This window comes from Solea solea, chromosome 10 (genome assembly GCF_958295425.1).
Source record: "Solea solea chromosome 10, fSolSol10.1, whole genome shotgun sequence".
NCBI lineage: Eukaryota > Metazoa > Chordata > Actinopteri > Pleuronectiformes > Soleidae > Solea > Solea solea.
In genome coordinates this window covers 14,550,195-14,563,930 of record NC_081143.1, presented here as the reverse complement: position 1 = coordinate 14,563,930, position 13,736 = coordinate 14,550,195, and the positions used below count along the sequence as shown (strand labels likewise).

The 13,736-nt window shown below is 40.3% G+C and overlaps 1 protein-coding gene across 2 annotated transcripts; it reads left to right on the top strand.

Annotated features, from left to right (window-relative positions):
* The first annotated feature begins 1,685 nt into the window (after positions 1-1,685).
* Positions 1,686-13,490, top strand: n4bp2 (NEDD4 binding protein 2). 2 transcript variants are annotated; one of them, XM_058640946.1, is made up of 16 exons: positions 1,688-2,273; positions 3,500-4,511; positions 4,611-4,735; positions 4,908-4,996; positions 5,678-5,754; positions 5,901-6,041; positions 6,284-8,877; positions 9,387-9,472; positions 9,617-9,662; positions 9,986-10,143; positions 10,256-10,380; positions 10,491-10,617; positions 10,935-11,111; positions 11,535-11,703; positions 12,271-12,394; positions 12,494-13,490. In XM_058640946.1, exons 1-16 carry the CDS (start codon positions 2,060-2,062, stop codon positions 12,537-12,539), a joined length of 5,310 nt encoding a protein of 1,769 aa, XP_058496929.1. In that variant the 5' UTR covers positions 1,688-2,059; the 3' UTR covers positions 12,540-13,490. The 2 variants fall into 2 exon arrangements, with proteins under 2 accessions (XP_058496930.1, XP_058496929.1); XM_058640947.1 differs by lacking the exons at positions 10,935-11,111; positions 11,535-11,703; positions 12,271-12,394; positions 12,494-13,490 and having other exon boundaries at positions 1,686-2,273; positions 10,261-10,380.
* Positions 13,491-13,736: the final 246 nt, after the last annotated feature.

Genomic DNA, 13,736 nt, shown 5'->3' with positions numbered 1-13,736 from the left:
AATTATCACCATGATAACTGTATTAGTTAAACATTTCATTTTAAATGGCTCAAGTTATAATCATTCAAACCCACTTCTCTTACCAATACATTTCTGATATGTATTCCAATAATAAGCAATATTTATCTGTATGTTGAGTGTTTATTTGTAGTTTTATACAGTTTTATGTATTTTTGAGACACCCGGCACAAATGCAGAGACTAAAGTCACTGTAATCATATGGGGTTTTTAAATTGTCTTCCAAAAAAAGTCCATCTGATCATGAGATTTGCCTCCTGTGGACAAGAGGGCAGCTCAGTTTGTGCATGCCTCAAGGTCTACAGTCACACATTTTACAACTTAAATGTTCAGCATTTTGAAATGTTACATTTTTGTTAAACTTTAAACATTAATAAAACAGACATAATATTTGTATTGTAAGAAAGCAGGTAAAAACAAAACAAACAAAGAATAGAAGTAGCAGGTGTCAAAATCCTTTTTTTTTAGAGAGAAATGGGGGTTTCAATTAAATATAATTTCTTCTAAGTACTTTGAAATACTTTTACTTTGAAATCTCTGTCTTGATTTCCAGTGTTAGGCTCTGTGATGGACAAAGCATGACTTTTGTGAGTAGATAAGGTACTGTTATCATACATGCATCTGGATTCTTGCCCACATGTGCATCACAGGAAAAATAAAAGAGCAGATAAACCGGCTGGACAAGTTTTGTGAAAATGAATAGACACCAAAACGAAACTTTCACAATCAGAGGAGAAGAATGGAGCAATAAAGAGAGTGGCAGCAGAACATACATACATACAAACATACATTACCTTATATACATGACAGAGTGGGGACTCAGAGATAGAGAGGAGGAAAAAGGAGGCGATAGCATGCAGACTACAAATAGGACACAGCAGTTTTTAAGGGTTTGTCATTACAGTTATCTGTAATTCATTTGCAGATATGAATATAAATTGTGATTATCTGCAATTAAATTATGACCATCCATAATATCAATAGTCTATATCTTAAGAAGAATTTAATTATGGATATCTGGAATACATATCCAGACCAATTAGCTATTAAATATTAAAATGGCTAAACACATGTTGTTGATTTTACTAAGATGCCTGGACTGATTGGAAGAGTCTGACTTCACTGGTATTTTTTTTTTGGTTGCCACATAAATTTGTTGAATTTTCCCCCAGACTTTGTTAAGATTTGTCACCTTACACACACCATTTATTTATAAAACATGTACTCTGTCTCTTAGCAGTAATTGTAGTAAAAATAGTCAGAAATGTTACACACAAATTTGCTTGTGTCACAATTTATGTCGTGAATTGGGTCAAGGTTGTGTGTTCAGAGTCTTTTGTGTTTTTTGGAGACCTTGAATGTGAAGGAGTTACTGTTGCCCTTTTATCAGTTAAAACCATGTTGGCCATTCTTCTCTGGTCTCATCATTATTTTTCACCCAGATAACTGCTGCTCACTGGATATTTTTTCCCTTTTTTCTTTACATCATTATCTGTAAACCCTAGTGATGGTTGATCAGCAGTTTCTGAAATACCACATTCAAAGCCACTGAAATTACCTTTCTTCCCCCATTCTGATGCTTGCTTTGAACTTTAGCAGGTCGTCTTGACCATGTCTACGCACCTAAATGTATTGAGTTGCTGCCTTACAATTTCGCTGTAAAGATATTTGCGATAACAAGCGGTCGAACAGGAACCTAATAAAGTGGCTAGTGAGTGTACATTATGGAAATTGTAACTGACTGAAGAGTAGGCTGACACCACAAGGTGGCAGTAATGCAACTCAAGTAGGTTGAGCCGCAAAGATAAAGGAAGAAGAAGACACAGTAGCATTTTTTGTGTTTCCGTTGCATTTCCACCACTTGGAGTGCTGTCGGTTAGCATCACTATCTTTACTTGTTTCACTTTACTAATGTCACCGCCATAACATTAGCAGGTTTTCAACTCTCGGTCATCCCCCACCCTCTGTAGCTCCCCGGCTATTAAGTTAGCTCCGTGTAGCTTCCCATGAGAGTAACCGGCTGCGACATTTTAGCGACAGAATGCCTCGCAGAAAGAAAAGCAGTCAGAGCCCGGCAAGAGGTCCTGGCGGGCCCGGGTCAGGAGAGGGAAGCCTCGGCTACAACACGGGCAACCGACTCCCGCAGGGTCACGACAGGGGCACCAAGGAGCATATCGCTGAAAGCATGCAGGAGATGTTCTCACACCTGGACCCAGAAGTAATTTACATCGTGCTGTCCGAGTGTGACTTTAAAGGTAGCACCAAACACGGGAAACTGACCAACAAACAACAACTGCTGTGTGATTGTATTTTTTTGTGCATACTGTTTTTCCTTCACTGAAGTGAGCAGATACCCTGTTTGATGTATATTTCCGATAAGGTAGAAGCATTTTTTTACCACGAGATTCCTGCTCAGTTAAGGTCTCGTGTGTATTAATAACAATATTACCAGCAAATATTAACAGTAAAACTTCACCTGCCCGTGCACCATCCACCTGTTGTGCCTTTGACAACACTAGTACCTGATCCCCATTACATATAACAGACTTGTATTTTATACCATCTACCACTTAAAAATGTGTCTCCCTGTGTTTCTGTTCTATTAATTCAGGTTTATGCACTCCATGAAATCAATAGTGTCATCGGGTACATTCCTCCTGCAACAATTTCATGTTTATCTTTTAAAAAGTCCCTGAAATTAGAGTGTTTTACAGTTGTATTTTTACATCAACCTTCATAAATAAGTGCAGTTCAATTGATTATCAATACAAGAGATGATGATGATAATAATAGGGCAATTTTATTCAAATGTACAAAGTAAATGGCACAAGTCAAGATGATCCTATATCATCATAATTGCAAACCTCAGCTGTATTTTACAATCTGCTTCATCAATTTATGTGTCCCATTTACTCTAGTTTCTTTTAAATTAAGTTGTCTGTCTTGTTTATCACTACCTGATTGACTGAAGTCAGGAAAAAACAAAACAAAAACAGTACAACATGAAAGCTATTCTCTATATTTCCCATCTTCTGCATGAAAGAACCCTGCTGAATGTCTCAATGTGTGTACAGTGTTATGTTTTTCATGAGCCAAGAGGCAGCAAACATTTAATCCAAGTTAAGCCCTGCCTGAACATTAACAGTTGTGTATGGCCTGCAACTACCGGTGGAGTAGATCTGAAACATTTTTGTGTTTGAAGACTAAAAGACGGATATACTGATATGTAAATATAATTAATTTTTATTTGTTGCCACTTGGAGTATTTTAAACATGGAAGGTTTAGTTTTACATGGCTAGTTTTTACCACTTGTTCAGTGCCATTTCCTGACATTTCTGTTTAGTTGTTTGGAATTTAAAACTACTTTCAAACATTGGTCAAACAAGAATCATCAGTCTTTTGGGTTAAATATAGAAATGGTTTCTTTTCACCTATTTTCATGCTTGTTTTTTATGTTTGTTTTCTCTGTTTGTTATGTAGTTGAACATGCAATGGACTCCCTCTTGCAGCTGTCTGAGGCTGCTGAAGTTGTAGCCCCTATTCCCTCTCCCATCTCTGGCTTTGATCGTACTGCTGCAGCCCTCCTCAGTGCACCACACCTCCATGAACCAAGACCAGACCCAGACTCCTCCAGACCATCACAGCAGCCTCCTTCTTCTCCTCCCTTGGTTAACTTGCTGACCGATGAGCTGGACATTCTAGTTGATCAGGAGATGGAGACACTTAATGCAACGCATGGCGTTATGGAAGAGCATCACAGTGGCAAGTATGTTTCTGCTGGTGCACCGCTTTCATCTTTTCCTCCACCATCTTTTCTACAGCAGCCTCTTCCTGAGCTTCTTCAGTCCAGCCTGACACCCAGATCTACAGGGTTCTCGGCTGAGCAGCCATGTGCAGAAAGAAGTGTGGAAGAGTCTGCTCCGTCTGCAGTCAACCAGCTCAGCCACGATGGAACTGTTGAGAAGCAGAAGTTAGAGGTGGATTTCACACATCTGATGACACCAATACCTGCAGACAAGCCAAATCCTCCTTTGGACTTGGCAGCTTCGGGTCGTCCCTCAGCTTTCCAGGTGTATAAAAAACAAGACCTGTCACATAGTTTGCCAGAGACTGCAGGGGTTTTGCCCTCTGATGTGATAGTTGGAGGAGCAAGATCTAAGGGGACCATGTTTAATCGGGAACCGCATGGCTATATGTCCTGGAACCTCGAGGCACCAGCATTTTCTCCACATTATCCCGGAAACCAGGGTCCTATCTTCATTACTCCTCGGGCTCAAACAACTTCCAACTGGCATGCCCAAGCTAGGCAAGTTTCTCCATGGCTGATCCATGCTCCTTACAGTGAAGCACCTCTTGTACCTTCAGCAACTATTCCAAAGTCTTTGGCGCTGTCTGCTGCTCCACGGCTTCCTGCCCATCGTTTTCATTTGGAAGGGAATGTGCTTGTGATGATACGTGGTGCTCCAGGGTCTGGCAAGTCAACTATGGCAAGGTAAATATTGACAGTGTAACATCGTCATTGACATACCACAGCAGCAAGCGCATCCACTGGTCCACCACTTAAAGGCGCATGTATACCTCTTTTTTGCAGAGCCTTGTTAGAGCATAACCCAGGTGGAATTATACTGAGCACTGATGACTATTTTACTCGCTACGGAGAATATCGGTTTGACCCTACTGTTCTGGGAGAGGCCCATGAGTGGAATCATAAACGAGGTGAATAAAACACACACACACTTTTGATAAGAAAATGATGCAGCACCAGCAAGTCAACATTCCACTGTGACCTGTAAAGATTTTTCATCTCTGTAACTGATTGCTGTGGTTTCCCTCTGGATGCAATCTGTTCGACCCCTGTCTTGTCTCTTATGCAAATGTTATCACATAGCGAAGGACGCTTTTGAGAGAGGCAGTAATCCCATCATCATTGACAATACCAACATGCAGGGCTGGGAGATGAAACCCTACGTGGCTCAGGTCAGTTGGTTTCAGGAAATCCGTCCAGCAGGGTAATAACTCATGAAATTTGCTGTTACACTAATTACCCTGGAGAAGAGTTAATCCTGTGAATGCACAGCACTGTAAATGGTTTTGGCAGTGCTCAAACTAACATCCACTAATCAAAAACACCACCTGCCTATTAATTCGAATGTAAATGTGGCTTGGGGTAAATCATGCAGGACCTCCTGCAAAAACCTGGTTCCCCTTTTACTGCAATTCAAATGCAATGCCATGTCATCCCACAACCTGCTGCACTGGCCAATCAAAATAAATACATTAACCCAAAAGAACTGAGATTACTTTACATTGTGAATAGGCCTGGGACATTATGAGATTACAACTGTATAATATTGTGATTGCAGTTTTTAAAACAATACCTCCGTTAGCCATTTATCATTGAAAAACATCCCCAACCCTGGGTTGAGTAATTCCTTCACTTTGACTCATTAAAAACAGCTCATACCTCAGACATGGTATGATGGATTTTTTGTGTTTTTTGTTTTTTTTTAATACCTTGATAGCTATCGGCCCTTGCCTAATTGTAAAAGTTAGGATTATATACATTTTATTACTCATTACTCTCTTTAAGTAATGCTGCTGGTTCACATAACTTAGGTATGCACTGCAAATAATGATTGGTGGTCATATCTCTCCTAGGCACTGAAACATAGATACAAAGTGTTGTTTCGAGAACCAGACACTTGGTGGAAGAACAAGCCCAGAGAACTGGAGAGGTGAGAGACGCATTAGTGTAGTACAAGTTTATGATCTCATAAGTAAACCTTTTGGGGTTTTTTTTAGAGCTGAAAGGTTGTATATTCCAGTTTTATGCCTTTTTATTCATTCATTTGTTTGTTTCTTTTTCTTCATGCATGTGCAGACGTTCCTCACATAGGGTGCCAGTGGAAACAATTCGCCGCATGCTTAATGGATATGAGCGCTTTGTCACAGTCCAGTCTATTATGGGTTCACACATGCCTGAGAGCAAACAGCGACTGCTCCTGGAGAACAAAAGCTCACAGTTAGTTTCATTGTCAACTTTTTTCTTGATACCTATCTACTTTTATCTCATTTATGGTGACTTGCCTCTGTATAAACTAAAATTTAAAAAATCTTCCTTTTATATTATTATTACTGCAGAATAAAGCTCTCTTGTTTTGTCCAATACATTTATAGTAAAAAATGTAAACTATGGACCAATATATTAGACACTTAGTAATTGATTATTGCATTTGTACCATTCATACTTCCATTTTTCTCCAGGCTGGTGTCCTCTGAAGCACCTTGCCCAGATCTGGTAGGGGAACCTGGATTAACTGAGGGCAGTAAGAAATCCCGCTCTCAGCTGTATTCCTCCCTGCCTGATGTGTCATCTATTGGTCAATCCAGTGAGGTGGGAAAGCTGGAAGATGACACCTACAGATCCACTGAGTCACTCAATTTCCAACTTTCTGGAAGACCCACAGAAAATGCTGAAATAGCCAATAGAGATGATGACCTGTATCTTGGGGAAATAGATTGTGAGCTGAATGCTCTTTTACAGATGAATAATACAGTAGGAGATGAAAGAATCCCAGACTGTATTGTGGAATCGGTGATGAATGAAGATCACAGAGATGATGAAATACCTGTGGCTTTTTCACAATCTATTGGACAGAGGGTGAGGAGAGAAAGGCCCAGCAGGGGGTCTGGTTTTGACAGGATGGAGCCTTCAGATCTGGTGAAAGATGCTAACCAATCGGAGAGTGAGAGAATGGAGAAAGATGAAACAATCAGAGATGAAGCCAAGAGATTTGAGATTTTGAGAGATGAGCCAGAAAGGGAAATTAGTACAACTCTGGACTTTGTAGGTGACTGGCCTTCCCAAGCATCCCTTGATCAGCGACAAATAAGAAGAGAAAGGCACAAAGAAAGAAATGCGAAGGAAAATGACTGTGTGTCTCAAGAAGTAAATGAACATGAAAAGAAAATGCAGTCTAGACCTGATTTATCAGAGTTTCAGAAGGCTCTTGATATAATTCAGACAGGTGTAAGTGCAGTTGAGTCCAGCTCTACCCATTCTTCTCCCCTCTCTTTGAAATCCGAAGAGGAAAAAGAAGTGGAGGCATGTGGCAGGACAGAGGACTCCGCGAGTGAAGAAAGAGAGCAAGACGTGAGTTGTGTTAATAACAGCAGAGGTGAATTGCCTGACTGTGTGTTAGACTGGAGGCTAGCTGACTCTTCTAGAGTCAGTGAGTCAAGAATTGATTATGGAGATGAAGAGGAACTAAAAATGAAAAAGGAAGCAAGTAGTACACCAGAGGGGAATGGCTATGTGCCAGACAATGGCAGAGAAACCAGCAGTAGTACAAATCCTATCTCAGCTGAGTCACTTGTTACCTTGACAACTCCAGAGATAAGTAAATGCCATGATGCAGTAACAAGCCACAATGATGAAGGTGGTGTTTTTTCAGGTCCTGCTGATTTAGACACTGATAACTGTACGCCGGATTGGAGAGAGACTGGAATCAAGGGTGATGGCAGCCATATTAGTGAGGTGAGTCTGATAAGTGAAGGTTCTTTGGAAGCAGAAGGCACTGGCAGTACTGCCAGTGGAGCCTCTCAGGAGAGAAAGCAGCAGCAGCGTCGCCGATCAGGCAAGCAGTGCAAACTCGCCCTCACCTTCACTCAAAATTGTCTTGGTGCTTCATTGAATACTAATGAATCCCACAATACCACAGCTCACAACATGGACAGTAGTCTGGATAGCATAAACATAGACGTCACACCCAGCCTTAGTCCCAACTGTAACACCAGCCTAAACCTCAAACCAGACTTTGAGATGTTCACCGAGTCCAAATCTGACACACAGGTGCAACCTCCTTCGCCCCCTCTTCCTCTAGAAGACGTAGGCTGCTTCACCCAGACAGAACCACAAGACTTTGCCGTTCTTTGGCGTCTCAATCGTCGAGATAGCTGTGACGAGAACAACCTTGGTGCACACAGCCAATCCAGTGACTTCACCGTCCTGTATGGCGACTCCTTTCGCTTTGTGCCGGCACAGACCTCTGCAGATTTTGCAGCAGTTGCAGTTCACCCCTTTAGCCACAAAGAAGTACTCTATCGAGTGGTGCATGAGAAAGGCACACAAGTGGAGGAGAAGGAGCTTGGAGGAACTCAAGACCGACTTGAAAGCTTATGCATTCTCAGCCGTCACTTTAAACTAGTTAGTTTTGATACATTAGAAGATCTGTATGACAAATGCCATCAGGACCTAGAATGGACCACCAACCTGCTGCTGGACTCTGGGGAGCGGTTCTTTAAAGATGAGGATGGTGAGGAGGAGAGGGAGCAGCAGGAGGATGATGATGGTGCTCAAAATGAAGATGACCAGGGCACACCTGATCTATGTGGAGTTTTAGGAGATGTAGAAACCAGCACATATCCTAATGTGTCAAATGAGTGCCACTCTAAATACTTGGCAGAAGGAAGGCCAGCTGGATTGGAAGAGGAAACTGAGCTGTCACCTTCTGCAGCACTTAGTGAGTCAAACGAGAGTTTTAATCATGTGGACTTACCAACTTATGAAGATGAAGCTGCTCCAGGTAGAAACAGAGACGATCCTGATACAACATCCTGCTCTGAAACGGATCTGCAGAAAGACACAAGAGAAAGGGATGACAGTGAACACAAAGTGATATCCGCACCTGACTCAGAAGGCGGAGCTTGTGGCTGGAGCGAAGATGATGATATGAACAGTGAATATTTCAGGGATGAGATTGCCAGCCTGGCTGAGGTTCAAAGTGTGGAGCTGAAACTTCCCACGGAGCTGGCAATACAGCTAACTGAACTTTTTGGTCCTGTGGGAGTAGACCCAGGTAACTCACTCAAAAAGAAATGTACATTTAATGGATAAATACAATGCAGCTCTTAAATAACCATTGTACTGGATTAAAAGACTGAAACTGAATACTATATTGATAAGTACGTTTTCATTATTGAACATTTGGCTGAAACAGAATCATGTTTTCATTATTTTAGAATGAGTCTTTCATATTAACATGAAGGGTCACATTTTCTGCCTCAGTACAGTTCTTAATACTTCTTTTAGTTGGTTGCAATCTGCAGCTTCAACACTAGATGCCACAAAATGATTTGCTTATGTTTTTTAAGCCTGTACATGAGCTTCTCTCATTTGGCAAGTCACTGTTTGATATGAATGTGATTTTACCAGATGACTCTAAAGGTACGCTCTCTGGTCATCTGACAAAGCAAAGTCAGGCCTCTGCTGTTCATTAATCAATTGCTGAACCAGTAACAGTAATAATTCTTTATCTTTCTCTCTGTTATCCTGGTGTATCCGTTTTCTCTGGTTCATGAAATTCAGCTTCATGCTCCACTGACGACTATGCAGTGCAGATGGACCTGAACCTGGCTAAACTGCTCCACGAGAAGTGGAAGGAAACAATTCAGGTAAGTTCTTAAATGTCTGACGGTGATACAGTACCATCAATAATTAATCAAAATGTTAATCCATTCTGATATTTGGATTTCTTCATACATCTTGTAACGGGATGGACTCTGTTGCTTCATCTGACTTTAAATGGTGTTTTACAGGAAAGGCATACACAAGCATCACTTCCGTTCCACTTGCTTCAGGAAAGTAAGTTCACACACTTGAAACAAAATTAAGATCCACAGAGCATTTATATAGTATAGTATATATGATCAATGCTGTGTTACGTAACTAATATGTAGTACTTGCATTCACAAGAACCAATTTAAAGCACAAACCTGCTGAGTTGCTGTCTTTTATCCATGTCTGCCTTCTGCAAGATAGTTACGTTAGTTACATTAAATCTCTTGCAAAATTACTATGGGGATATGTTTGCCTGTATTGTTAATCAAATACGTACAATAAATGAGAGAATAGAGACATAATGGTTTTGTTTCACTACAATGAAATGTTCAACTTTAAATGTGAAGGTCCAGAACACAGGGGTGAATCACAGGTGGCCAAGCGAGGTTCACGAGAACAATGCAGTCAGTTGCCATTCATGGACCACTGGAATGCTTCCCCTCAGCGTGTGTCTCTAAGAGATATTATAAAAGAGGAGCAGGCTTTACAGAAGAATGTGGAGAGGGTAATACATTAAAGACATCTACTGTACCTGCAGTGGTTGAATAATACTTCTCTTGTTTGTTTTTCTTTGTTTGTCTGTCAACTTCACTACTCACCAACGGTTTCCCTTTCAGAGCAGACAAAGCAGCGCAGACCTCAATCTGCGAGATGGATCTGCCAAGTTGAAAGAGAACAAACTGTTCTCCCTCTTTCCCAACATTGACAGACATTTCCTTCAGGACATCTTTAGAGACCACAAGTGAGTTGTTTATCCATGTCAACTGACATTCTGATTTAGATTTCAGTGTAGTTTTAGTTCAAAAAAGATATGCAAGAGACTCATTTCTGTGTGTGCTCCTACTTGTGTAGTTCCAACCTGACCCAGACTGAGCTGTTCCTTCGCTCTCTATTGGATGAACAACCTGTCAAGACAGTCGTCGCCCCAGAGGCTCCTCGGTCTGATCACCACAGAGCAGCAAGCAAGGAGAGGGAAAAGGTAGTCTCACAAATACTGTCCACTTCAAATATGTGCAGTAAAAAAGGAAGAATCACTATCTTTACAAACAACACTAGCAGGAGACCATAATATAAAACTACTATAAACAATATTGCAACCATCTTGATAAATACCTGAGATTGGTTCTTCCACAAGATTTCTTCCTCTTAAGGTAGTTGGTTGCACATTGTGCTATCTGTTGTGTGTCTCTGCTCCTCTCTCAAATAGTGTAAGGTCTCTACCTGATAATGGAAAATACCTTAAGAGAATGTATATTTGATTTGAATCAGTTTGACTCTGTCCCTTTAATTTGTCAGAGGCAAAAACCTCCAGAGCGACCCCCTCCTAACTATCAGGATGTAGAGGACCCAGAATATGATGACTTCAGGGCTGAGGCCAGCCTACAGAGGAAGAGGCAGCTCGAGAACTTTGCCAAGGCTGCTGAGGCCTACAAACAAGGACACAAAGAAGTGGCTTCATTTTACGCACAGCAGGCAAGCTACACTGAGGAACACACTTTCAATTTGGATTCTATCTTACAGCTCTATTTTCACCCACATCACATTTTTTCCAAATTGAATTTGCTCCCATTTTCAATGAATTGAAGTAAAAACTGTTTGATCAGCTGTCTGGGTGCATGATCTCTGACCATCTCAAAACTTGTCAGTGTTTTGCATGTTGATGTCAAGTAATTCCATATACAGATTTTAACAGATTAGTGAACAGAAATAAGCCTTTTGTTTGCATTTAGAAAGTCTTTTACTTCAATTAATGGAAAATGGGAGAAAAAAAGAACTGTTGTGTTTATTTTTTTTGTTGAGTATAATTGTCCTCTTTCTTTGTTTTGTACTTCCATCCTGTTGTTCATGGTTAAAAATGCTCTGCTGAAGAATTCATTTTGATCAACTTTTTCTCAGGGACACTTACATGGTCAGCAGATGCGTGATGCCAATCACCGTGCAGCGGTTCAGATCTTTGAGAGGGTTAACTCGTCACTGCTGCCCCAGAACATTCTGGACCTCCATGGGCTTCATGTAGATGAGGCCCTGCAGCACCTGGATCGGGTCTTGGAGGAGAAAGTTACAGGTATTTAACAATGTAGTGTATAGTGGCTTCCTTGCTTGCACTGTTTATTGGATGGCAGAATTGAACATTTAAGATGTCAATCTCATGTCTCAGAAGGTACTGTATGAATACTTTAATGTCAACTAACTTTGCTTACTTGATCTTATCTCACTTGATTGGACATAGAAAGATCACTACGACCTTTCTGTCTGAATAACAAAATCAATCACTTTAACAGCTACAGTAGATGAAACTATCACTATGTATTTTATGTCCAACATCGATTTATATAATTGTATTCTCCAGTTAACCAAATCTCTCTTTCTCCACTACACACCTCTGTGCATCACTCTTTATGATGAGTAAACTGAGCATGATGTTTACAACTAATAAAAGTATCCCTGGCATGAGTCCAGACTCCTGTCAGGGTGGGTGATGTGTATCTGAATGATTGTGGACACTCACAACAGCCAACAATTGTCTTCTAAGTCTGTTTTTGCACCATTTAAAGGCGTGTGCATACACACCCGTGTTAACCCTATTCTGTGTTTTATGTGTTTTGTTCTTCTATGGCTTCTTTCTGTGTAGATTGTGAGCAGGGTCTGTGTCGACCTCAGCTCTCTGTCATCACAGGAAGAGGGAACCACAGCCAGGGGGGCGTGGCCCGCATCCGCCCCGCCGTTATAGACTACCTCACTAACAAACACTACAGGTACACACACTCAAGACACATATATACAGTGTGTATATACACACACGTGATGTGTTCATCGTCTCCCTCTTTCTCTCCTGCTATCTGCTTATCTCCCAGGTTCACTGAGCCGAAGCCAGGCCTCGTGTTGGTCTCTTTGAAGTGAAAAGAGTCTGGTTTACTGGATCCAAACTAAAGCTGCTATGACGAACAACACTCTGTCTCTTAAACTCATCCACATTTACAGTAATTATGATATACAGTAAACGGTGTGTTACACTTGTTTCTTAGGTATATAGGTATGATACTTTTTTATACTCATCTCTCTTCTTAGACATCCACATAAATGCCAGAAATATAATCTTAATTGTGAATATTGTGAAATTGTTTTTAATTGAACATAGTTTTTCATTTGTGTTCATGAAACAGAGGTGCATTGTTGTGAAACACAGCCAGGGTATTTTTTTATGTGTCTGCTAGAATGTATGTACAGTATATTTTATATTTAAAATGACTTATACTGTGGTGTAATTACATTTAAAAGATCCCTGCATTTAGATTGGTCCATGTTGTATAAAGTGTTTCCTGTTTGAGACATAATGAAAGTGTTTTATGAAAACGTGTATGAATCATAATTGCATAGTCTTTGCTTGGACGTTGTTCTTGAGAGTTCTAAACAGTATGATCTTTTTTGAAACACTTTTAGCATTGCTTTAGGGATTTTTCCGTCATTGCAACACTGCAAAAAAAATTTCACATGATCAATGGCCAATAAATAGGTTTAATTAATTAACATTAGTCACTCATGCAATTGTCATATTTTAGCCCAGTGCCAAAGGCCAAGATAAACTGCTTATACTGTACATTTTATATAAACTCAGGTAATTATCAAACTGTTGAATTTTATTCCCAACCTATACTGGGTGCTTAAACTCACCTTTGTCTTCCTCCCTGTGATGCTTTTATCAGTGGTACAACAGCAGTGTTGGCAGATTTTATTGGTTGTATATGACTTGTAAAGAGAAGATTGTATTTTTTTTATCATTGTTATTATTCATTTGTTCAAATGGTTTTACAGAGAAAACTATGTTGTTGAATAAAACAAGTTTACTGTTTACATTGTGTAGGTGTACATAATTATTTGGGACCAATCTGTAGTTTTTGACAATATAAATTAGCTTGTGGGCTTTTTTCACTCACGTGTGAACGCGTGAAGTTGTGTTTCAAGATGAGATGCCTGAGACATTTTTTTTTTTTTTATCCTTAATCCTGTTTCCCGTTTCTTAAAAAGTGTTTAAATTGAGTGATTGTCTAAACACAAGTCTAGAAGGTTGATGACATGATCACCACAGGGTTTGCCGAG

Excerpts from the sequence above, each read along its gene's own strand:
- n4bp2 (XM_058640946.1), top strand. The coding sequence starts at position 2,060 with ATGCCTCGCAGAAAGAAAAGCAGTCAGAGCCCGGCAAGAGGTCCTGGC. Across the intron at positions 4,512-4,610 it reads GGCAAGTCAACTATGGCAAG|AGCCTTGTTAGAGCATAACC; the intron begins GTAAATATTGAC and ends TCTTTTTTGCAG. Across the intron at positions 11,704-12,270 it reads CTTGGAGGAGAAAGTTACAG|ATTGTGAGCAGGGTCTGTGT; the intron begins GTATTTAACAAT and ends CTTTCTGTGTAG.